Consider the following 23957-nt stretch of genomic DNA (forward strand, 5'->3'; position numbering starts at 1 on the left):
CATCAATAGAAGAACGCACAGCATAGCGAAGTAGAAGATAGTATTTAATTCACTTTGGTTGGAAAGATTCCAGGAAGGTGACAGAGTGGAAATGATACCCAGAAAAGTAGGATGGATAGGAGTAAAAAATGAATGCCCTACACAGTAAAGCCAGACAAATATATTTGAGACAGGGAACAACCATTTTGCCCTTAAGTTTGAGAAAGCTGAAGCCTACCTCCTTGTGATTCAGAGAGTTAAATGGGTTAGGTGATAGCATTGTTTGTTGCATTTTGGACTCTTAAAAAGTCTTGCTTGATTTGTAAAGAAAAATGTCAAATGAGAGGAAACGGCGGGAGGTAACGTGATCAAAACCTGCAGTACATGAATGAAAATGTCATAAGGAAACCTATTATTATTTATAACTGGTATATGCTAATAAGCTAATAACACCAGGAAATTAGAGTTTCTGCCTAGTATGACTTGGGGATATTAAAGAAAGATAAAAAGCACGGCCTATGTACCGTGGAAACACTTCCACGTCTCCTTCCAAATGTGCCAGGGTCTCTTAAAAGGATGGAGGAATGGTCCTATGGATTGTCTCAAAGTTGTACTAAATTGAACAAAGGAGCGTGATGAGTCTTTGCCTTCTTACAAAGTACAATAGTTGTCAAAATGTAGTTCCCAGAAGAGCAGCAGCAACAGAGATGGACATGTCCAACCAGAGGTGGACATGTCCAAACCTCACCTAAAACCTGCTGCATGAGGTGGGGCAGGAATCCTGCCGTCTATTTCTCAGGTACCCCAGTGATGTGGATGTACAGTCATCTTAGGGAACCACTGCTCAGAGGACATAGATGCAGCAGAAAGGGTGTCAACCAGGATTGGAAGTACGGGAAACAGACAAAGGTAAAGTGTGGCTTGTTGACACCAAGATGTTGTCTCCATGTGCCGCTGGGACTGATTAGCCAGCCTTTGGTCTACAGTCTGTGTGGCAAGAAACAGACATGACCTGTGTAGCTCCATCTAGAGCAAAGGCTTCTGATGGATTTCATGTAGGACTAGTGGACTTCCCGTGCTTGAAATAAGCCTTGTTCCCGAAGCATCACAGGTATTTGTGGTACACTGAGAACTGATCCATGCTGCATGTTTCTGGAAGGCTCACAATAAGGCCCATCTAGAAGCTATGTTGGAAATTCAAATGCCACTTAATTGCTGGAGTGGCCATCCTAAGGAGTCCATACATTGGCCCATTTACCTTTTCATACAAAGAATAAAGGAGAAACTAAGTAGAAGGTGTTGCAGGCATGCAAAGGGGACAGAGTTGCCAGGCTCAGATGTTTAGTGGCAGTCTACCCAATCTGCAAGTATTACTTCCTCCACAGGAAAGCGGGTAGGTGGAGTCTGTGGTCTGATCATTCCCTTCCCTTGGCCAGAGTCAGGTTAGAAAGACCCCGGCCTCCTGGTAGACACATTCCTGGTCCAAGTTTCTATTTACTGACTGACAGGGTTTGCACAGAGATGCTGATGCCACAGGAAAGGTTGTCCTTACTTTCTTTTCTCTGTCAGCCAGTTTGTGTATGCAAGGTGATTACATCACACATTTCACTCCTGGTGTACGGGATCCATAATACTATCATCTGTATACAAGCTACAGAGCTAGCAAAACATCCCTACTCCAATTGCATGGCCACAGCATGCAACAGAGGGTAAAAAGCTGGAGAAACAAAACAAAATCAGGAAAAGTAACGCAGTAGCGGAGGTCTCCTGGGAAACGCAGGAAGGGAACGGCCTGTTGAAGGAGGCCAGCATGTGGCTTGAAGTCTGTGCCTTTGTTTGGGAGGAATTGGATATCCTTTGCAAATCAGAAGATCCCTGGAAATATTATGACTTTTTAATATTTTAACAGAATTGGATAGAGGGAGAGTTTATTCATTTCCTGGCTCCACTCTGTTGCCTTTGAGTAAATATTGGGTTTTGACACATAATTATTAATATCGTGTGTTGCTTTATCTAGCTTTTAAGTGCCGCTTAATTTATGAGGAAAATGAGCCAATGAATGTAAATGAGCGGGAGTCAGTGTGACACTTCTGCCCTCAATATGTCCTCCCTGGGCACGGGGTCTGCATTCTTTCCATTCTCCTTTTATTTTAGAGCAAGTTGCTGTTGCTGGGGTGGGGATAGCAAAGACAGGGCTTCTGTAACTACTCATGAGCGAGGAACATTGCTTTACGACACCTATGAGCTAGGAACATTGCTTTACGACACCTATGCGCTAGGAACATTGCTTTACGACACCTATGAGCTAGGAACATTGCTTTACGACACCTATTCTCCTTCTGTTCTCCCTGTAGATCCCAATTTCTTTCCTGTCCCAACTTTGAGTCCCACCCATTTCCTGAGCATACCTGACCACACTCTGACCCTAGCCCTAGCCCAGCTTCACTGTTAGAAGGTTCTCAGTGAAGGAAGGAAGGAGATTTGCAAGCCCAGCTCGGCTCTGGTTCCTCACAGCATAACACCTCTGCTTCTGGAGCGTTCAGTAGTTGCTGCTCTGATGGCAGTGAGTTTCAGCAAGGTCCTGGCCTGAGGTTCACTGATGGAGAAAGGAAATCCACCGTACACTAATCACCTTGCAGGGATTGGCCCAGGTGCCAAATCAGATTGCTAGTATTGCCAGGCACTTCCTGTAACAAGAGAGACGTGGCTAAACCTTGTGTCACACACTGAGTGCTAAGACTGGATGCCCCCCCCCCCGCCCCCGTTTTAATAGATGTCTTTGCTTATCCATGTCAGAAGTGTTAGGAGACACTACCAAAGAAGAGAAAATGAATGAAAAATGATCAGAGTTCATTAATGCAGGTGTGAAAAAGAACACTATAAAGCCCTTTATTTTGTGCAATTAATATAAACACAAGGAAAATAGGTGGGCAGCAGAGAGACTTTAAGAAAATAATCGAGCCTTCCAATACAATGGGTGCCTAGTAAACTTCCCTTTTTCCTAAGTCAGTAAAGCTCTTGAAGGCTTCATCCTTATATTTGGAAGGTTTTTTATCACCTCTGGCACTAATTCCTTCACCTACCTGCTGGGTTTGGAACCAATTGTTCACTTTGCCAAATTATCAATCAGTTCCATTTTAAAAACTGTGGCCATAGGCACACTCTCCTCTTACTGTTAGCACACTGAAGGCCTTGGACCTGGGAGCCCACCACTCTCTGATGTGCTATGCCTATAGGCTGTTTCTTTTAGACGGATCTTTCTTCTTGTCTTGAATTATATGTGGCTTTTTAGTAAAACAATGGATGTATCATAATTAACGTTGACAACCTATTCTGCCTTGAGTTGCCTTATTTTCCTCAGTCAGATTTCAGTATGCCTTCTGACCTTCCTTTTCAGCTTGCTGTATCATGAGAAGCTTCAGCATTTTCTCTGGTGACATATATAAACTGGCCTTGGCCTTGGCTTTGGCATCCAGGCCTGGAAGAAGGGCCAATACAGAGATGTGTTTCTTTACAGAAATTCTTTGCTCATCTGAGTTTTTAAAGATCTAGTTATTTATTATTATTTATACAGTGCTCTGCCTGCACTTACATCCACAGGCCAGAAGAGGGCATCAGATCACACTGTAGATGGTTGTGAGCCAACATGTTGTTGCCTGGAATTGAACTCAAGACCTCTGGAAGAGCAGTCAGTGCTCTGAACCACTGAGCCATCTCTCCAGCCTCGCATCTGAGTTTGTAAAGTGATTCTTCCACCATGTGTGGTAGAGACGGTTCCACCACATAGACTTTCCCTTGCCTGGTGTAGATCTGGATTAGCACATATAATGCATGCAGCATTGAGCAGGGTTGGGGTCTGGCAATACTGGATGACTCCCAGGCTTTGAATTACACTATGTGAAGTGATGTGTCCAATTCACACTCGGGTTTCCTTTTAGGTCTTAATGCTATGTTTATTTTGGGTCTAAAAGCTTGGTGTGGATATAAGTTTCATACTCCCAAATGTTGCACAGCCAAGAAGAAGTGGGAAAATTGGGAGAACGCTAAGTAAGCCCTCTGTCTCCACAGGCATAGCTCTAGCCCGCAGAATAAGCGAATTTACCTCTAAAAGATGGCTGAGAAAGATTATTTACTAAAAATGAGGAACCTGTGGGCCTGGGCAAGGGCATTCATAGGAGGTACCCCAGATCATCCTTACACATGTTCATGGTACAACCCAACTGATGCTTAAAAATTCATTGCACATTATCAAATTGTCAAAAATTGCCAAGTTTGTGAAGGTGTATTTGTCTTGTTGCTATGACAAAATACCCTGACAAACTCCAGTTAATGGAGAAAGGGATCAATTTTACTTACTGTCCCAGGGAGCTGCCCATTGTTGTTGGGAAGTGGTAGCAGGAAGTTGAGGCAGCTGGTCACATTATATTTACAGCCAGGAAGCAGAGAGGTTAATGCTGCTTCTCAGCTTCTTCTCTTGGTTTGTTCACGCTAAGCCCCTAGCCAGAGGACCTGTGCCACCCGCAGAGACAGTGGGTCTTGCCACTTCAGTTAACAGAAGCTTGTCTTCTTAGTAAATCTAGATCCTGTGAAGATAATAAAGCTAATTGTCATAGGTGATTTGTGTTCATAAGAGGTTTTTTTGGGGGGGAGGCAGGGGGTGTCTTGGATTGTTAATGGATGTGAAAATGCTAAAACTCACCAAAAAAAAAAAAAAACAATTCATCAACACTGATCAAAACCTTCCTCTTCCCTAGTAGCGTCTCTCACTGTTTTTTAACCTGGATGAGCAAAAAAACTCTATGAGAAAAGTCACCCAATCTTAACATTCCTGACACCATATTTAGCGCACCGATCTATTGTTACTAGAATCGTCTAGCGATTTGCACTAGTACCTGGTCTTGACCTTTCAACAATCCATGATTAATTTACCATCGGTTTCCCTTTCAGTGTATTTTAGTCCAGGAAGCTGATGTGGTTGGTACTTCTTAAAGTGATTAAAGAAAAAAAAAAAAACCAGTCTTGAACAGTCTGTACTTAAGGACTCCTTCTCACAGATAAGTTTTCCTCCTATCTTATGTGACAGTAATATAATTCAAAGAATACACACTAAAATTAGCATCAGTGGGGTCTTTTAGATAAACTCTCATTTATTTCTACAATGAAATACTACTCAGATCAGAAAATGATAAGGTACATTTTTATAAATACACAAGCAATGGTATGTGTAATGGTATGCACACTCCATTACCCTCTGTGATTTGCACAGGGAATGGTGAGTGTGATATACTTATGCTGTTTTGCACAAAAGTAAGCATGGTCAATAAAGTGTACAAGACAGTATAATAATTGTTAATAGTAATGGGAAGGAGGTGGTATAGATAGTAAAATTTATCAGCATATAGTTCTTTGTGGATTAGTACTGGAGTCATATAACCATATTACCTTTCTAAAAGACAAAATAATAATTTGAAAAGAAGATTCAATTTGGCTTTTAAATCCTGGGGAATGCTTAGGACCTGGCGTAGAATGATTCTTATTTTCAGGGTAAGGGTAGAGTATCTCTTTATGCCAGAGTGACTATTTCTTCAACAACTACCACTATAATTCCAGACCTTTTGATTTGGGCTATGGAAGTGAAGTTTCATGTCACTCTTGAATGAAGAAAGGCTGGGCTGACTGTCACTCAATGGTAGGACACTTCTTGCGTGAACCAGGAACCCACGTTGATCGTTAGTACCACTAAGAAAAATAAGAATAAATACAGGAGAAAAACCCCAAAACTTTCTCTTTGAATCTCTTCCACTTTTTTCTCTACAGTCACATTCAAGTACAGTGACATTGGCAATGCCCGCATCTTTGTACATCTATGATGTACTTGGAGGTAAAGACGTGTGCATGGTAGGTTCTTAAGCACCGATACAATTATGTGAGGCAACTGCTCCTCACTCCGAACAATATGTAAAAGCAATTATCTAGAATGTGAAATATATATAGTGAAATATATATGTGTGTATATATATATGTATATATATAAAATGCTAAATGAAACAAATAGAGGAAGAATCAAATTAAATGATTTGAAATTTGCAAGATATTAAAGTTGCCATGAGGACATTGTGTATTCATTGTCTGTCACTTGGAGAATAACAGGAACTGAGGCAGTTCATTTCTACTCAGGGCAATATTCTCAGCAGCTTTTCTGAGTAAAATGAGATATGCTGGCAGGTGACTAACCTCCTCTCTCTCTCTCTCTCTCTCTCTCTCTCTCTCTCTCTCTCTCTCTCTCCTCTCTCCCCCCCCTCTCTCTTTCTCTCTCTCATGCCTGAGTACTGTCTTACTCTGTTCCAAATAGGAGGCACTAGTTTATTAAGTTAAGAAGTGAGGATTCTGGTTGTCTTTCTGCACATACTCGTGGAGGTACAGAAAAAGCAAGAGAAATTTCCTGAAAAATGGCTTTTATTTGTCCCCAAAAGAACTGAACAAGAAGCCACTATTTTAAATAGTAATGGTCCTTGATGGGTCATGCTGATTGAACTTTACTGATCTTGTATCTATTCAACCACTGCATAATGTTTGCTGCTAAACTGTCATTGTAGAAGACTTGTTGCTGGGAATATTTTGTTAGTGTCTCTGCGAGACTGAGGCATGCTACACACTGAAATACAGATTTATGTTTGCCTTGCTCTTTGGAGTGAATGGAAACTTCATTTCCTGGTGAGAAGGTAATGGGTAGGGAGACTGGTCCTCCTCAGTAAAGGGTGTGAAACATTCCCTTGGGATCACTCAGTGACACTGCAGCCTGTATCAGCGATTGTGCTCTGCGCCTCTCTCTCTCTCTCTCTCTCTCTCTCTCTCTCTCTCTCTCTCTCTCTCTCTCTCTCTCTCTCTCTCTCCCTCTCTCCCCTGTGCATTAATTGCTTTTTGCTGAGGCTTGAGATATTTATGGGTTAGGAGATTGCCAAGTTATTTATTAGATGGAGTATCTAGGGATAGGCTAATATAAATCACTTAGGCTGGCATTGAATATAGCAGACACTCAGTAATTTAAAAAGCTTTAATAAAAATGCTAAAATATGAGACTTGTCTTTGGCGGTAATGAGACTCAGTTATCATGTTTTTATCAGTGATATTCAGTCATAGACCTCCCCACCTTTTCTCAATCTAAGAATATGTGAATGCAGTTCTCATTCCCAGAATGGCCAGCTTTGTTGGAATTGAGAGGTTTTAAGGATTTGGAGAAAGACTGCATTAAGAGGGTGTGTACTTCAAGGAAATAATTGGATACATTTGACAGCAGAAGATGAGCAGGCTGCTTTCAGCCATGCCTCACCATAGGCCCCACATCAACAGAGCCAATTGATAGACCAGGAATGCTAGGCTCCAACACTGCTAGCCAAAACAAACCTTTCCTTTTTTATTTTCTTTTCTTGCTTGACCATCTCAATTATTCTGTGATAGGCCAAGAAAGCTAAGCTATCACTTCAACTTCTCATTTGTGTCTGTCACTTGATCACACAGAAGCCAGAAGAACATTAGAGAGTCAAGAATCAGAGCCAGACAAAGATTTGTCACCTACCAGTGACACAGGTGCTGGTATAGTCAGCGCTGTTAGGATCACTGGGGTAAGGTGACTTCTGCCCCTAAATCCTTCAAGGATACCCCAGGGCCCATGATGCTGTGTCTACACTGGACAGATGTTTGCCTTCAGGACCTGTTGAGCTGTGGCCTGACAGATAATGCGGGAGATTGGTCAGATCTGTGCACAGACCTGGGCTTCAGCTGTCAGACAATGTGAGTGAACTTAGGAAATCCTTCCCTGCCTGTCTACTCATAAACATAAACTTTGTAGAGCTTTCCTGAGGCAGAAGTGAGAGATCTGCATGTGGTGCCTCGGAAGCTAAGTTTTCATTGAGCATCCTTGGAGGGAAAGAAGAACGTGGCAGTAGACCCCGAAACACTGGTGTTGGCCACAGGCCTGTCACGTTCATTTGCCCTCCATTCCTCTAGATGACCTACAGTCACTAGCTTGTTTTTCAGCTTGCGAAGCAGATGAAAGAAATTAAGAAACTACAAGGTCACTCTATGAGTAAGACTGGGCAGCAGTACAGATTGCTTTAATAAGAGGTGACTGTGACAAACTTTAAAAGAAAATGTGAAAAAGAAAAGGGGGCTAAAACACATCCGTGGGAGACCTGAGGTACCCAGGATCCCTGGTGTGAGAGAGGCTTGGGTCAACAGAGGTCCCAAGTCTGGGTTGTCACCTCATAATAAATAAGTGACAGAACTGGGGCTAAAACCAAAGTGTTTTCTTATCTGAAAAATGAGGAGGGAGAACCATGTGATCCCTAGGTCTGTGTTTGACTGGAAAATGCTGTGATGTAAATTAAAAGCTGTGATCTTAAGTCTGAGTGGGGCCAGAAATCTTGGGGGCAGGGGGAGGGGGAGCCTCCCAGGGAGTGGCCATCTCCCTGACCTGGGAAGAGCAGAGAACTGCCAAGAGCGACTCTCTGATACTGCGTGCAGTTTCTCTGATCGTGGTCAGTTGCTTGAATTGTGAAAATTAAAATAGGAAATGTGTGTCTATAAATAACCTCTGCAAGAGCCACAGTAGAGACAGCCATTACAAATGGACTCAGTGGAGCATGGCTGCTTTGTGATGTCGCCCCGCCCTGAGCAAGTATTCATGTACCCGTAAATCATAATCATTCCTTCACGTTCCTCATCACTATCCTTTCCCTCATCAAAATACAACTAAGAAGAAAAAGTGAATTCAAATAGATCACGTCTTACCATCTCCAGCATAAAATAAAACCGTATCTTGCTGGTACATGTAGGAAGTCTGAATTCACAGCCAGCCTGACCAACTGAATAGCTGGATCTGGTCGTGCTTCTAAGAGCTACGATGTGACCTCAGGCAATTTAGCCCAGTCTCAGCTTGATGAATACCTCTGTAGATCCTGACAGTCTGTTCCCTGGAGATTCTCCTTTCACTAGCAGCTAGTCTCAGCGTGGATTGAGAGAACTTACCGAACACCAGGCATTGATCTTCTTAAGAGGTAACACAAGGCCTAGGGAGATAGCTCAGTGGTGAAGAGCACTTAACTGCTCCTCTACAGCCCATGTTTGGTTCCCAGCACCGTCAGGACACACACAACTGTCTATAAATTCCATTTCCAAGACTTCATACTCCATCTGGCCTGTCTGGGTGAAAGGACCCTGGCCAGCTCAAGCATGGTAAATATGGCTTTGACAGGCCTTGCCTTTCTCCCATGTTATCTCTGTCTTGCTAAAAACTGTTAGTTACATTCCTGAACTAACTCTATTCCCTTATTGGCCAATCCCTCCTCCTGAGGCTGACTACCAAGGCCCAGCTATAAAGGTATTGAAATCCAGGAATCAAAAGCCCCCTTTGGCTCACCTACTTAACATGCCCAATTAAAATTAAACACTTCATCCTAGCATGGGGTTTGTCCTTCTATTTTTATAAACTGCCATTTTCCTATGTGCCACATCTGTCTCTTCTCTATCCAGAGGCAGTGCTTTGTCCCCTCCCTCCAGGACAAATACCCTTGCCCTCTCTCTCCTGTTCCTTTCCCCTCCCTTTTATCCTCTCTCTCCTATCTTTGTCTCTTATTTCCCCACGCTTTTGTTCCCCTGGGGCAAATAAATCTCCTCTGGCTAAGAACTTCAGGTGTCTTGTGCCAACCTCTAGGTTCCATATAGTGGCCACCTGCACGCATGTGGAATATATATAAACTCACCCAGGCACACACATATGCACATAAATAAAAAATAAATACTTTAATTTTTTTCCAATGAGTGATCACTAAATGAAAAAACACTTCTTGAGAAGCTCCCTGTGCCTTTTTCTCCTCTCAATGTTAGAGCCACTGCTCAACCTCTCAAGGTGATGGGCCGAGATTGATGTTTTATTTTATTCTAATTAATTAATTTATTCATTTACTTTACATCCCCATCAAATCTTCCCCTCCCTCCTCTCCTCCCAGTCCCTCCCTTCTACCTCCCCTCTCCCTACTCCTCCCTCCCTTTCTCCTTAGAGAAGGTGAGGTCTCACATGTATATCAATCCACCTTGGCATATCAAGATGCAGTAGGAGTACTAGCATATTCTATTGAGGTTAGACATGGCAGCCCAGTTAAGGTAAAAGGATCCAAAGTCAGGCAACAGAGTCAGAGACAGCCCCTGCTCAGTTGTTTAGGGGACCCACATGAAAACCAAGCTGCACACCTGTTACATATATGTAGGAAGTCTAGGTCTGTCTCATGCATATTCTTTGCTTGGTGGTTCAGTCTCTCTGAGCCCCTATGATTCCATAGGTTGTCTTATGGTGTCTTTTATCTCTCTGGTTCCTTCAATCCTTCATCCTACTCTTCCACAAGATTCCCCAAGCTCTGTCTTATGTTTGGCTGTGGGTCTCTGCATTTGTTTCCATCAGTTTCTGTGTGAAGCTTCTTAGAGGACAGTTATGCTAGGCTCCTGTCTGCAAGTATAGCAGAATATGGTTAATAGTGTCAGGGCTTGGCTCTCTCTCATAGAATTGGTCTGAAGTTGGTCCAGCCTTTCCCTCAATTTCTGTTTCATCTTTATCCCTGCACAGCTTGTAGGCAGGATAAATTTTAGGTTCTCTTCCTCTTCCTCCTGCTCCTCCTATTTTTCACTTACTTCTTATTTTGGCACAGTGTTTCTTTATATACCTTAGACTGGCCTGAACCTCACCAGGTTGTCCTTGCACTCCAAGCCTCTGCCTCCATAGTGCTGGGATTACATACATGAGAGACAATAGTGTTTTATAAAATGTGCTTGTAATACTGCTAAAGGATCATGAATCTAGTTTTAAACCAGAGAAAACTTGAGCGTTTACAATCTAGTTCCTCCATTTGAAAACCAACAAAAACAACATGAATGAACACACACACACACACACACACACACACACACACACACACACACACACTTTACTCAGCTTGTGGGCTAAGTGACTTGCAATGGATTATACAATCAAGGAAGAAAGACTAGAACCCAGTCATTCATATTCCTCATATAGTGCATAGTGTTTCTGATTTTGATTGTTAGTAAATTGCTAAATGATTTCACATGCAAAATACTGTGCAAGCTAACCTAGATGGAATATTACATTTTTCAATTTATTCTTGCCTCTTGTTTAGGAAATAAGCTGTCCTATTATAGTGCAGAAAGGTAACCCCACAAGAATAAAGCATGAGATCTTTAAAAGCAATTGTATCATTTTTGTAATTTAGTACTGAGTGTTTAATACTATAATGAAAAGCATTTCATATTTATAGTATCCTCACAAGATCTCTTAATATTTTGTTATTTCCTGAGCATCATAATAACATTAAACTGAATATAGTAATAATGGCCATTTAAGGCACTTTGAAACCATTCTCTCTAATCTAATCTCCACATACCTGCAAGGCAGATATTTGCATGCCCATTTTACAGTCCAGCAAGCTAAACTTTAATGGTTTAAATATGTGTCTTTTTCAAAAGTCAATCCAAAACAAAAGGAAATAGTATTCAAATGTTAGTACCTAGGATTGCAAGTAAAGAGATGTTTTGTTTTCAATCATGCAGCATTTGAGATCAAAATTCTGTGAGTGGATAGAGTAGGGTAGTGAGGTTAGAAGGCCGCCTCAGGAAGCTGTGGGGAACAGACCATGGGCAGACATCACTATAGGGCAACAGGCTGTGGAGCAGGGCACTGAGAGAAAGCACAGAAGCTGACCAGGTCTCAGTGACAGAGAGAAACACAAGACAAACCTAGGCCTCATGCAGTGCTGTGACTGTGGCTTCTCAGCTGAGCTACAAAACACACTCACCTTGAGGACTTTTCAACAAAATGGCTTCCTGTTGTGATCCCATCCCAGTGCTCATTTGTGAGAAAGGAAGGCGCATCCTTGACTTCTTGTTGGCATGGGAACTCTTAGTGGTAGAAAATATGAATGTGTCGCAGGGAGACCACAGTAGCATCACTGTGCACTTCTCTGCTGTGTGGTACAATCCAGAGGACTGCAGCCACGCAGGTAGCTTTTAAGCAGAAGGAAGCCATGGCCAGATTCTGGAGCTGTGGCTCTAGCCAGGGTCCGCTGCATAGCACCATCTCAAGAGCTCATCCCACCTAAGCTTTTATGGTCCTTAGTCGCCCGACTCTCTACTCCTTCCAGCTTACAGATGTCATTAGGGTTAAATGAGATAACAAAGTCACCGCCGATGGAGGATCACTTCCAGCTTTGCTGGGGATGGTAGACCAAAGCCTACCTGGCAAGGCTGGCTGGAACAGCAGCTGTCACCCCTGCATGTCACCTCTTTCTGACTTGGCCTCGGCCTGATCAGGATGCTGAAGGCTGACCACTGTTCCTTCTACAAAGACTCCCTGAAAGGCATAAAAAGCACTCTTGTGATTGCGCCAAGTGCATGGGTGAGGTCTGCCCCATGCATTGGCTAAGGTGCAAAGCTCAGCTAAAGAGGAAGATGACAGACGTGCCTGGAGTACTTCCCGCCAGAGCCAGAGTATGAGTGCGTATACAACAATTATCTGTGTGGAAATACCTATATTGGTGTATACAAGATTAGCTTCTATCTACTATATTTATACCAATATTATTTGTAGACATAATCTTATAGTGTATGCTTTAATATTAATGTTATTAAATACTATTTGATTATAGTTATATAGATCAAAGTATAAAACTGTACACATTATGTGGCTTATTGTATGTAATTTACTTTATCTCATTCATTAATTTAGTCACTGAATATATTAACTTAACTAAATATAAGTAAATCTTCCCTTTGAACTCTTCTCATTGAAAGCAAGTTTCATGCATAGAGCCTGACATAAAGTGAAAGGAACTGAGATTTGGAGAATGAGCAGTAAGAACGAATGGAACTGATTTTTCTGTTTCTACATGGCACAAACATCCGCCACGGGCACAGGAAAGAATAGTGCAGCTTGCATTTGACGAGAGCTGGAGTATTTGCAGGCACTGTGCTGGTGTGCTCTGTAAAGTCATGCTTAGTTCTTACGACAATCAGATGATACCCATTTTGTCAACTTTGTTTTTCAGATGGAAAGCCAGGGTCCAGGAGGAGATAGTTCAGTTGCCCAGGCTATGGGGAGCTCCTGGACTCCAGAACCTGAGTGAGAAACACACAACCTTTCTTTACTGTGGCCACTGTTTGCCAAGTGGAGATAATATTTGCAAAAAAACACATGGTTTCATCCCTCTTTGCTTTGTACAAAGGAAGCTTTACCTTTGAAAAAGCCTGTTTTATTTTTAACTTACATTGCTTTTTCACAAGAACATAATGATCTACAAAATGTAGGTATACAGTAGGTATTTACTTATTCAACAAGTTTTTATTATGTGATATGCACGGTTCTGAGTGTGAGGTCCATTTTGCTAACAAACAAACAGGTCCTATCACTGAATAGATAACCACAAAACTGCAAATATCACAGAGGAAAATGTGAATGTTAAGGCAATAAATGCAACAAAAGGGCCTGAATTGGGCAAGTGGTTCAGACAGAGCTAGAGTCATTAGCAGAGACTCCATTAAAACTGATCCCAAAAGAAAAACTTACATCAGAAGCCTAAGGCCTTGAGTATATCAGGGAGAGGCAACTGAAGAGCAAACATCAGGTCTCTAGGGTAGGGTACACTTGATACACTTTATAAATAATGCTTATATTGAGAACCCATTCATCTACATGTCACAATCTAAGGAGGTACCATTACATATTAGACATTGTCTTGTATAACAGCAGTGCGAGGATAGATGTAAGAGACCCTGGCTCTGAGACAGTTCAGTTGCAAAGGTAAGCAGTATGATAAAGAATGCCTAGGGAAGAGGAAAGAAACTCAGGCATCATAAAGGAATTGTTATCTTAGTTAAGTGTTGAAGGATGACTGGTCCTGGGGCACAGAAACAGGACTGTATTTTCCAGACAGAGAGAGTATTGTATGGAACATCACAGAATGAGAATGACAGCCCAGAAATATACACTATTAAGGAGACTACCAGTTATGCTGTGGACTGACTGACTGAAACTGAGCATATAAATTCTGCCAAGAACTTCACTTCGTGTCTTCTGGGCAAGGGGTATATATTGCAGGGTTTGGACCAAAGCAAGGTCTTCATAGTAACTGTGGTGCATGTACAGAGTTTGGTGTCTAGGGTAATAATAAGTAGAATATGACTATACTTTTGTACTATTTTAAGCAACAGAAGATAAGATTGCCAGCACAGTCAATGACTGTGCCTTTGAAGATGAATGGCCAAGCTCCAGAAGACATTTGAAGTATCTAATGGCAGTTGGCCATGACATAGGTACTGAGATTGTGTACATAGCTCGTGGTAGCCAAGAATGCAAAAACACTCAAAAACCCACCCATTCTTTAGGATATTTGACTGTAGTCTGTTCATTTGTCTGCCTACAAATTATATTAACTAGATGCATCATGGTCACTACTATATGCACTGAGCAGTCTGTAAACCTGTGTGAATTCCCTGTTGTCATCCACCATAATCAGTTATGTTTCTTACATTGCCAGAAACAACTTAAAGGACACAGAATTTCTTTTGGCCCAAGAAATTGTGTCTAATGGGCCGTTTGTGTCCCAAGGTAGCTGCGAGTGCAGCCCAACACAAAATCATAAACATACTTAAAACAGGAGATTCTTTTTAATGATGTTTCTGTAACTTGAATACACAGTTCTTCTGTGTGAATTTTATAGATGACAGTGTTTCTGTCAGAATGTCACAAGGTTGGAATTGCTTGAAAGGCACAATCCATCATGGAGAGAAGACAGAGTGACTGGGATTGCTTGGTGGATAGGAAGAATAGACCTCATGCTGGAAATCAGGGTGGGCTTTAACCCATGAGACCCACCTTATGGTTGACCAGGATTTATGTTCCACGGGTTACATAACCTGAAACAGTGCCATTAGCCCATACCTATTCACATTCATGTGCTTATGGGAAAAAATTTCACATTCAAATCAGAAACCTCATAGTCAGTGAAAAAAAATATCAGAGCCTTGGTCCACCAGCAGGAAAGAACAAAACTATCTATAAGTAGGACTTGAAAACATATTATCAGTAATCCTTTTATTACAGTCTATTGCCCTACCATTTTCTTCGTGCAGCTTGGGCATTTCAAATTAAATTTATTATTCATTTCTCTGTGTCTATTTGACTATTTATCAACAGTAACATAATATATAAACTCCTTTGTCACACATACTTATTGGCATTGAACAGAGGTCTGTTCTCTAAAAGGAGAAGCACTTGAAGTTACTCCCCACCCCAAGGAAAGAAAGGAAAAAGAAGGAAAGAAGCAAGCAAGGGAGAAAGGAAGGAAGAGAGGAAGGAAGGAAGGAAGGAAGGAAGGAAGGAAGGATTGAAGGAAGGAAGGAAGGATTGAAGGAAGGAAGGAAAGAACCCTGTCCCATGGCCAGGTACACACCTTTAGTCCAAGTACTTGGGGGCAGAGAGAGGTGGAGCTCTGCAAGTTCAAGGCCAGTCTGGTCTACAAAGCAAGTTCCAGGACAGTCAGGGCTACACAGAGAAATCCTGTCTTAAAAAAAAAAAAGAAAAGAAAAGAAAGAAAGAAGGAAGGAAGGAAGGAACAGAATTATTTCCAAGTGGCATTTTTATTATCCTCAAGCTATGATGGAAGCAAGGACAGAACTTTATGATATTACTAAGATCAATTCAGATTTACAAATTACAACTGAAGTACTGAACAATTCCTTTGGCAAACAGCATGTACAGGATTGGAAAAACAAGGGCGGCTAAGATAGGCTCAGGCTACCAACGATCGCAGTGAGTGAAGAAGCTAAGATGGAGAAGAGGTTCACTCTACAAAGTGCTGTGAGGGACAGTCCGTGGAGAAGGGTGCAAAGCTGTGAAAACTGAATAGTAAATGTTTATGGACATATTGTCTCTAGGTAATTAATGATATTAAACCAAACAAAATGATTTGCAGGCAAATGGATGGAACTTGAAAAATTGTCTTGAGTGTGATAATCCAGAACCAGAAACACACACACGGTATATGCTCACTTATAAGTGGATATCAGCCATATAATACAGGATAACTGCACTACAATACACAGACCTAAAGAAGCTAAATAACAAGGAGGATCCTGTGGAGGATGCTTTATTCTCATTCATAAAGGCAAATAGAATAGACACTGGAAGCAGTTGAAGAGAGGGAACAGGGCAGGAGCCTACCATAGAGGTCCTCTGAAAGACTTCACTCAACAAGGGATCAAAGCAGATGCTAAGACTCATAGCCAAACTTTGGACAGAGCACTAGGAGTCATATGGAAGAGTGGGGGATAGAAAGATCCACAGGGGACAGGAACTCTATAAGGAGACCAACAAATTGGGACCCAGGGGGTCTGCAGAGACTAATGCACCAACCGAGGGCAATGCATGGAAGAAACTTAGACCCCCTGTTCAGATGTAGCTGATGGGCAACTCAGTCTTCATGTGGTTCCCGTAATAAGGGGAGCAGGGGCTTTCTGACATAGATTCTGGTGTCTGGTATTTGATCACTTCCCCCTGGTGGTGTGGCCTTGCTGGGCCACAGAGGTAGAAGATGCAGGCAATCCTAATGAGGGGTCAGATGGTAAAGGAGGAAGTCTCCTTTCAGATGACTAGGAAAGAAGGATACGGAGAAAGAGGGAGGAAGGGAGGGAACAGGAGGAGAGAGGGAGGGATTACAATTGGGATGTAATGTGAATAAATTATTAAAAATATAAAAACTTAAAAATATATGTGATCTGGGATAATTTACTGGACTCTCTTATTCCCCAGTTCTTCATTTTATTCTAGTTTTCTCATAATTTTTAGGTTCCTATGAGACCATTAATGTGTAAAACTATTTGAACACCTAGTTAGACACTGATGTTGGCTGCCAAGGGCTTCATAACTGAGACCCAAAAGGACTTTTCGCCTTCCAAATCACTTCACTTCCTGCCTTATTGGCTATCCACGTGCTTGTATCTGAGTTTATCATTCTTCCTTTGAGGCAGTGACATTCTCTTCCTTATGTGCTGGGAACGACAGTGCTGCCAGCCAGAGTGGGGCTGTCTGGCTTGCCTTGGCCGTTCACTCCAGGAAGCTTGTTTCTAATGAGTGAAATTGACTAGACACTTAGGACTTCAGAGTTCATACTAAATCAGCACCTACTCTTCCTAGTACCATTTTCTCTGTTCCCTTTGAACCAGCACAAGAAAGACCATGGCAGTGAAAAATGGCACCTCTACAGTGAGTGCTATGACGGGAATGCCACCCCAAGGTATCATGGTTGTGCCTTCTTAAGTCACCTGCTACACACGCATACAACTGTGCTTTCCTAAAACAAGTCTATATTCCTGCCAGCGAGACCCTGGAGTCTTCATAAGGAGGCCTTAAGATGGCCTAGCATTTCTGGCTAAAGCAGATATTATTTTGAGAATATTTGGAAGCTGTACAGAAGTTGTTGCTTTAGAGGAATGAGAAAACATGTATTGACATTTCTATGCCCAGACCTTTTTTTCTAACAAGCTAAAATACTGAAAAACAGGCAGAACCATTTCCTCCAGAGTATGCAGTACAGTTGGAAAGTACACTGTTTTCTTCCAGTGTGTATTTTGATAAAATATGTGCACTGAAATTTCAGGGCAATTCCTAATGCAGAAATAACCCCTAATATGGCAGATTTATAAGCTAAGCAATTTTTATTTATTTGCTAATGTGGATTCCCTTAAGAGCACAAATGTTCTGCTGGTTACTTATGGCTTCTCCTTGAAAAGTCTTACCTGTGAGGTCTCAGCAGTGTGAAACTGGAGGCTGCACAATTGTCAGAACTGAACCTCAGCTGTAATTCTCTGCTGTAAATGTCTTGAGTGGTTTAGAATCTACCAGCGATTCAGCTGTTCATTTGATAATTCATAATTTATAATTACAGTGGTAATACAAGTAAATCCACATGACTGTAGTTTGGTGCCTCTTCTTTCTCCAATCTTTCTTTTGATTCTAATGACCTTTAAAAAAAGGGAGGGGGGGAAGGAACTCAAAAGCTGTTATGCCAAGCTTTGCCTCCCTCCTTTTGCTTTGGAATTCTGCTTGGCCTGTTGTCTGAATCCTTCTCTCAGAGAAGAATTTGGCACATGCCCTTGACAGATGCCAAGTCCAAGATGCAGGAATGCCACTTTTCCTTATGCAATTGGTCCCTAGGAAAAGAGACAGGGTGCTGCAGTGGCTGCAATGCAACATAGTTTGTCACCGTCCTGAGGCAGGCATGGATCAGAGGACACAGGAAGTCAGTTATTAGGGCCACATGAGGGGAGGCATCAGAAAGAAGGTAGTATTTTAGTGGTCCTCTAAAGATGAGCCAAGTGTATGTATAAAGGCAGGGGATGGGGAAGGAGAAGGAATAGAAAAGCCTTTCAGGTACCTGGGCCCTGATACAAGAGCATGGCGATCTGCAGGACACAATTCGAGGACGTAAGGATCTGGGGTGCACTGTGTGAGTGGCTATAGTCAGATTGCAAAGGCTCCATTTCCACAGAGGAACTGGAGTGCTACACCTGGATGCCACGGAGAGCCACAAGAGTCGGTAGAGGTGCAGAGTGTTTGCGTTATTGCTTCAAAAGGTTATGCTGGCTACATGGAAAGGGTAGATTAGATGGCCTCAAACGTGCAGAGAGACCAAGGGCAAAGATCCAAATGAGTGTCTGTTGTACTGGTCCATTGAGAATTGATTAGAAACCCAAGTAGAAAATGATGATGAGAAGAGGTGAGGTGGGATCTAGGTATTTTCTTATCCTGAGCTTTTTGTGAAGTTTATAATTAAGGCCAGATGGTCAACCAGGTTAGGGAGTAAGATGAGGAGTCATGTAGTGTCCTGAAGTGCCTAAGATCCATAGACATCATCCCAGCACAAGAGAGGAAAGCAACTGTGCAATGCTTTTATTGTAATCAGCAGCAGCATTTTTGTCACGGCCATAGTAGCCAATACTTATTGAGTGTTTATTTTGCATCAAACACTCTGGTAAGACAACACTTAAAATCACACAGCAGAGAACTACCAGTTCACCGGTGAGGCATCTGTGTTCAAACAGTGGAAAGCAGAGTACTGATTAAGACCATACAGTAAGTAAGAAGCTGAACTCTAGTTCCTTGCATCTAATTGACGGGATAGATACCATAGCACTAAAAATACATTCAATTGATAGCACAAGTAGGTCCAGGCTTATTCTGGTTCTCTTTAAAAATTCCTGAAGTTAGCCCGCCCTGCCATGATGACACGGGAACAGGAGATTCAGCCCTACCCTGAGTACAAGGGAGCTGGTAAGCCATCCCTGCCCTAAGGACATGGGAGCAGGAGAGCTGGCCCTGCCACGATGACATGAGAATGAAAGAGCAGGCCGTGCCTTGAGGATAAGGGAGTAGGCCCTGATCCACGGCTCTGAGTGGAGCTCACCCCAACATCTACCCCATGTATGACCTGTTGGAACACATGAAGGGTCCGGACCTACAGATTCAAAGATTAAGAATCTCCTTGACACACAGCAACAAAGGGATATCTGACAGCAGTCCCAGTGAGGATCTGGTAATAATAGTGTCGGCCTCAAACCAGACCCATGACTAGTAGCAATGAACATTTGAAAATAAACATATGTGGACAAAAGGCTATACTGCGTGATACATTACAGCTTCTGTGATGAGATTTGTTTGTTTGTTTGTTTTATTTTACTGGGGGGAGGAAAGGGATTTTGGTGAATCAAGTGTCAATCATAGACATTCAAGAAACGTAAAATAAATTTAAAAAATAAATTAAATTTAAAAATTCCCGAAGTTTACAACTGTACAAAAGTGTTTCTAATATTGTAGGAGTCTTGATCTAAATTTTGATTTGAGTTCTTTCCAAGGCTAATGTTATTTGGTATGCAACTCTTTCACTGTGCTGGACAGAGGCAGTGAATCACAGCTCCAGATGAGCCACACACTCAAGAAGGGAATACGCCCATCCTTCATGTTGTGTGGGGCTGCTGAGCTATGATGCTCAGTAGCTTTGGTTTGTACATTCAGTACATTTTGAATTTAATGATATTTTCAATTTAATATATGTTTCTTTTTTGTCACAACCCCAACATAAACCAAAGGAGCATTCATACACTGTAAAGATGACAACAGTGATGGATAGGTTGACGCTTGCTTTGTTGGTCTCACGGAGAATACAAATAATAGTAATCACAAAATTAAGAAAAAGTTTCAGAGTTTTAAAGGATAGGTAAGAATTTGGGGGCGAAGAAATGAGAAGAATACGAGGATGGAATGGTAATAAAGGAACAAAAGGGTTAAATGGGATAAAGAAAGGAAGGTAGAGTGGGAGTGAGTATGAGGAGGGATAATTAACGTGAAAGACCTCTGAAAATGCTATATAAAGCCCTGCTACTGTAGGAGTCTTCCAAAATATATACATGCACACATGGCAAAGGAGTTTAAGTAGAATTACCCTATAATGGTGGGACAGTGACTCTCCCAGACACTTACATGCTGCCAAATAAAATGTCAAGTACCAGGTATAGGCTACTCTTTTTTGATTTGCTGGTCATTGGGGTCATAGATCCCCCTCCTCGCATAAAAAAACACTACAGGCTATTGCTGGTTTTCTTGGTTATCCTCTAGAACTGCATGGTATGACCCTATTGCTGAAGACACCACATCCTGGCATCATAGAACATGGAGAAATCAAGGTAGTACTGACCTACTTGACAGCTTCTTTCCTACTGGCTAGCTTCCATCGTACTTGAAGACTCTATGTACAATCCAAGGGGCAAAAGTATTCAACAGGCTTACCCAGCTATGAAACCCGTGAACTACAGTAGCTGACCTAAGAAGATATACCCATTGGTGAAATAATAGCACAAAAGTTATGGAAGGAACCAATCACTTTCCATTTGAATTTGAATTCTGCTTCACAAGACAAAATTTATGCCCGACACTGTTTGTTCATTGGAGAAGAAAATGGCAGGCTAGGTTATAGGCCCTACGGGAAAACCTAATATTATTGTTCTACTAAAGGAACGAAGTGAAAAACTGGCCCTATGTTCTTATCTTGCTATCTGTAGATCAGTGACTTCCTCAGCACTAGTCAGAGAAGCCTATTTTTAGCCGTAGATAATTAGCATAATAGTAAGCATAGAGACCCACAACTGATTAATATGCAGAGACTAAGAGACTATGGGTGCTCAACTCTAAGTGAAATATTTATATCATAACGCTGTTTTCCAAGGCTCAGGGACCATCACCAAAGAAAGGATGGAAATATTGTAAGAGCCAAAGGCAATGAGTGACACCAGGCAAACTGTTTTCCATCATAACCTTGTACACCTTGAAATGAAAGTGGCTGAAGTCCCACTACTAATTGAGAAGCTATTGATAATTGACACCAACTAGGAGGGGGATAATATCTTTGTTTCAAGGATAGAGCCCCTAAATGGCTCTCCATGCTCCAGTAGATGATCTTACATCCATCTAAAGAGATCACTAAACAGACTCAGTAGTTTTTTTAAACGAGAAAAAAAATACATGAACTTAAAGGGAAAAGTGGTCAAGAGTAGGGGAGAAATTAGAGAGGAGTGATGGAGCACGTGTTTGATCAAAACACTTTAATTGTATGTATAAAGTTCTTAAACAAAAACTTTAAAAAACAGCAAAATTTGAGTCTGAAGGTCAGATGGATCAAAGGAAACTGTCTGCATTTGGTGGTTGCATATTGTTTCGTGAATATCTTTCTTGTTTGTAGGAAATGAACGCTTAATTACTCTTTCATTCCTGTAACTGGGAACCGTGTAAGGAAGGAAGGAGTTTGTGGGTAAGGAGGGGCTCTTGCAGGGACTCATGTTTTACCTTTGACTTTGCCTCTAATTGAATAAACGATTACACCCTTATCATCAGATCTTCTGCCAAGGCTGCCACCATACACACTCCTGCCAGCTACCTCCACAGGGCACAGCAATGATTTTTTTTTTCTATTAGAGACATCCTATAAATGGTATCATTTACCAGATCTTTGCCAACACAAACAAAGTGGAATTTTACACACACCTGCCAGGTATCTCAACAGGGCACAGCAAAGAGTTTTTCTATTAGAGACGTTCTGTAAATGGTGTCATTTACCAGATCTTTGCCAACACAAGCCAAGTGGGATTAAAGTTATATTCATCATACAGCTATATAATATGGTATATCAAAATTTGTGAGCTGACAGCTCTTTTTAAGCACAAAGAATCAACCTCAACTTTTTCTTCTCCCCTGTGTTTCTTTACAGTTCCTCCCCAGATAATGAACATCTCTTCAGACATTACCGTGAATGAAGGAAGCAGTGTGACCCTGCTGTGCCTGGCAATTGGCAGACCAGAACCAACGGTGACATGGAGACACCTGTCAGTCAAGGGTAAGGTTTTTACCATGAAAAATTTTGAGAGTGTGCATTAAAGACTTGCTTGGTTCTCATGCAAAAGAGACATCAGCAACCAGAAACTAGCACTGTCTGTGGACGAGGCAGTGCAGCCTCTCGCGCGCAATCTGTTTTATGTATCCACTGCTGAGTAACAAATGCCAGGAATGCAATTTGTATAAGAAATTGCCAGAAATTTTCTCAGCCCTTCTCATGACTTTATAAAGCTTTTGATTCCAAACTGAAAGGAAGAGTATGTGAGTGGCTTTCATTGATGACAACAACTTCTGTGGAAATGGGTGAGTCCTTTCTTATGGTGGAGGGTGAGGTTGGTGCCATGCCTTTGGTCTGGAACTTTGGCACTGCTGTCCATGCAATAGAAAAAGGCCTCCTGAGTCAGCACTTTCAGGACAGCTGTGCAGAACAATACCCATTGGGTTTGAACACAAAGTGTTCTCCCTGAGGGAAGAAGGGCAGTAGGAGAGGGGATTACACTGGGCATGGCCTTGCTGGGGGCTCAGTATTTGGCGTTACAATATCACTTACCATCATCTCTGACTTAGGAGGAAGAAAATCTAGAGGACGTGGGTCCGTATCTCCTTGGAAACAAAACTTCCTCCAACTTGAACTTTCAAGGATGGGCACAGAGCCATCTGATATATTATACTGTTGCTAGAAACGTGACTGATTCTAGAGATTATGCAAGAATCAAGTGCTCCCTCGGGCATTGGGAAATCCAAACGTGAAACCAATGAGTGGGAAAATACACATATGCTTGTGTGTGATATAAAAAAAGGGTACATTTAAAAGAAAGCAAGGGAGTAAATCTTAGTAACCTTGAGAAAGGCAGAGAAGGAAAGAAAAATGACAGACTTGCTTGATTTTCCCAGGGCTATCTTAGCCTAGTGTTAAAAAAAAAAAAACTTTCATGACTGAAATGGAAATGTATTTCTTCCTACTACTAGAGGCTGTGTGTCAAAGTTCAAGGTGTTGCCAAGGGAATTCCTTTCCTAAACTGTGAGGGAAGATTTGTCCCATGTTCTCTCCCCCTCCCTTTTTTTTTTTTTTTTTTTTTGTTCCTGGTGATTTTCTACCAGTCTTGGGTACACTTGATTTGTCAGTGTGTCTCTTTTATCTCCACCTTTATCATCAGTAGCATTCAGTTATATGTTGGTGCAAACTTCCACCTCTTATAAGGAGATTAGAAATATCCTGTAGGGATCATAGTAACCATCACTTCTTACTTGTTCATTTCTTTCACTTGATTGCCTCTATAAAGACCCCATTTCCATTAAAACATTACTAGAAATCATCGAAAGGTCGAGTCTCTGAAAAAATGTTCTGATTTCAAACAAAGTAATGATAGCAACTCTATATAAAGATTCCTAGTACACAGCCCTAACAACTCACCTATGAATGATAATAATATTTATGTATGAACAGCAACAAAGCACATGAAAATATACCCTACAT

At 41.7% G+C, this 23957-nt stretch overlaps 1 protein-coding gene across 6 annotated transcripts in view; it reads left to right on the forward strand.

Annotated features, from left to right (window-relative positions):
* OPCML (opioid binding protein/cell adhesion molecule like) overlaps positions 1–23957 on the forward strand; it is a 1121617-nt gene that overhangs the window by 982622 nt on the left and 115038 nt on the right. For all 6 annotated transcript variants that reach the window (XM_084781321.1, XM_084781324.1, XM_084781323.1 and 3 more), the window contains one exon: positions 22356–22481. In XM_084781321.1, the coding sequence (XP_084637447.1) occupies positions 22356–22481 (126 nt within the window). The remainder of the gene's footprint in view (positions 1–22355; positions 22482–23957) is intronic.

The sequence above is a fragment of the Acomys minous genome (genome assembly GCF_964271855.1).
Source record: "Acomys minous genome assembly, chromosome: 5".
NCBI classification, from domain to species: Eukaryota; Metazoa; Chordata; class Mammalia; order Rodentia; family Muridae; genus Acomys; species Acomys minous.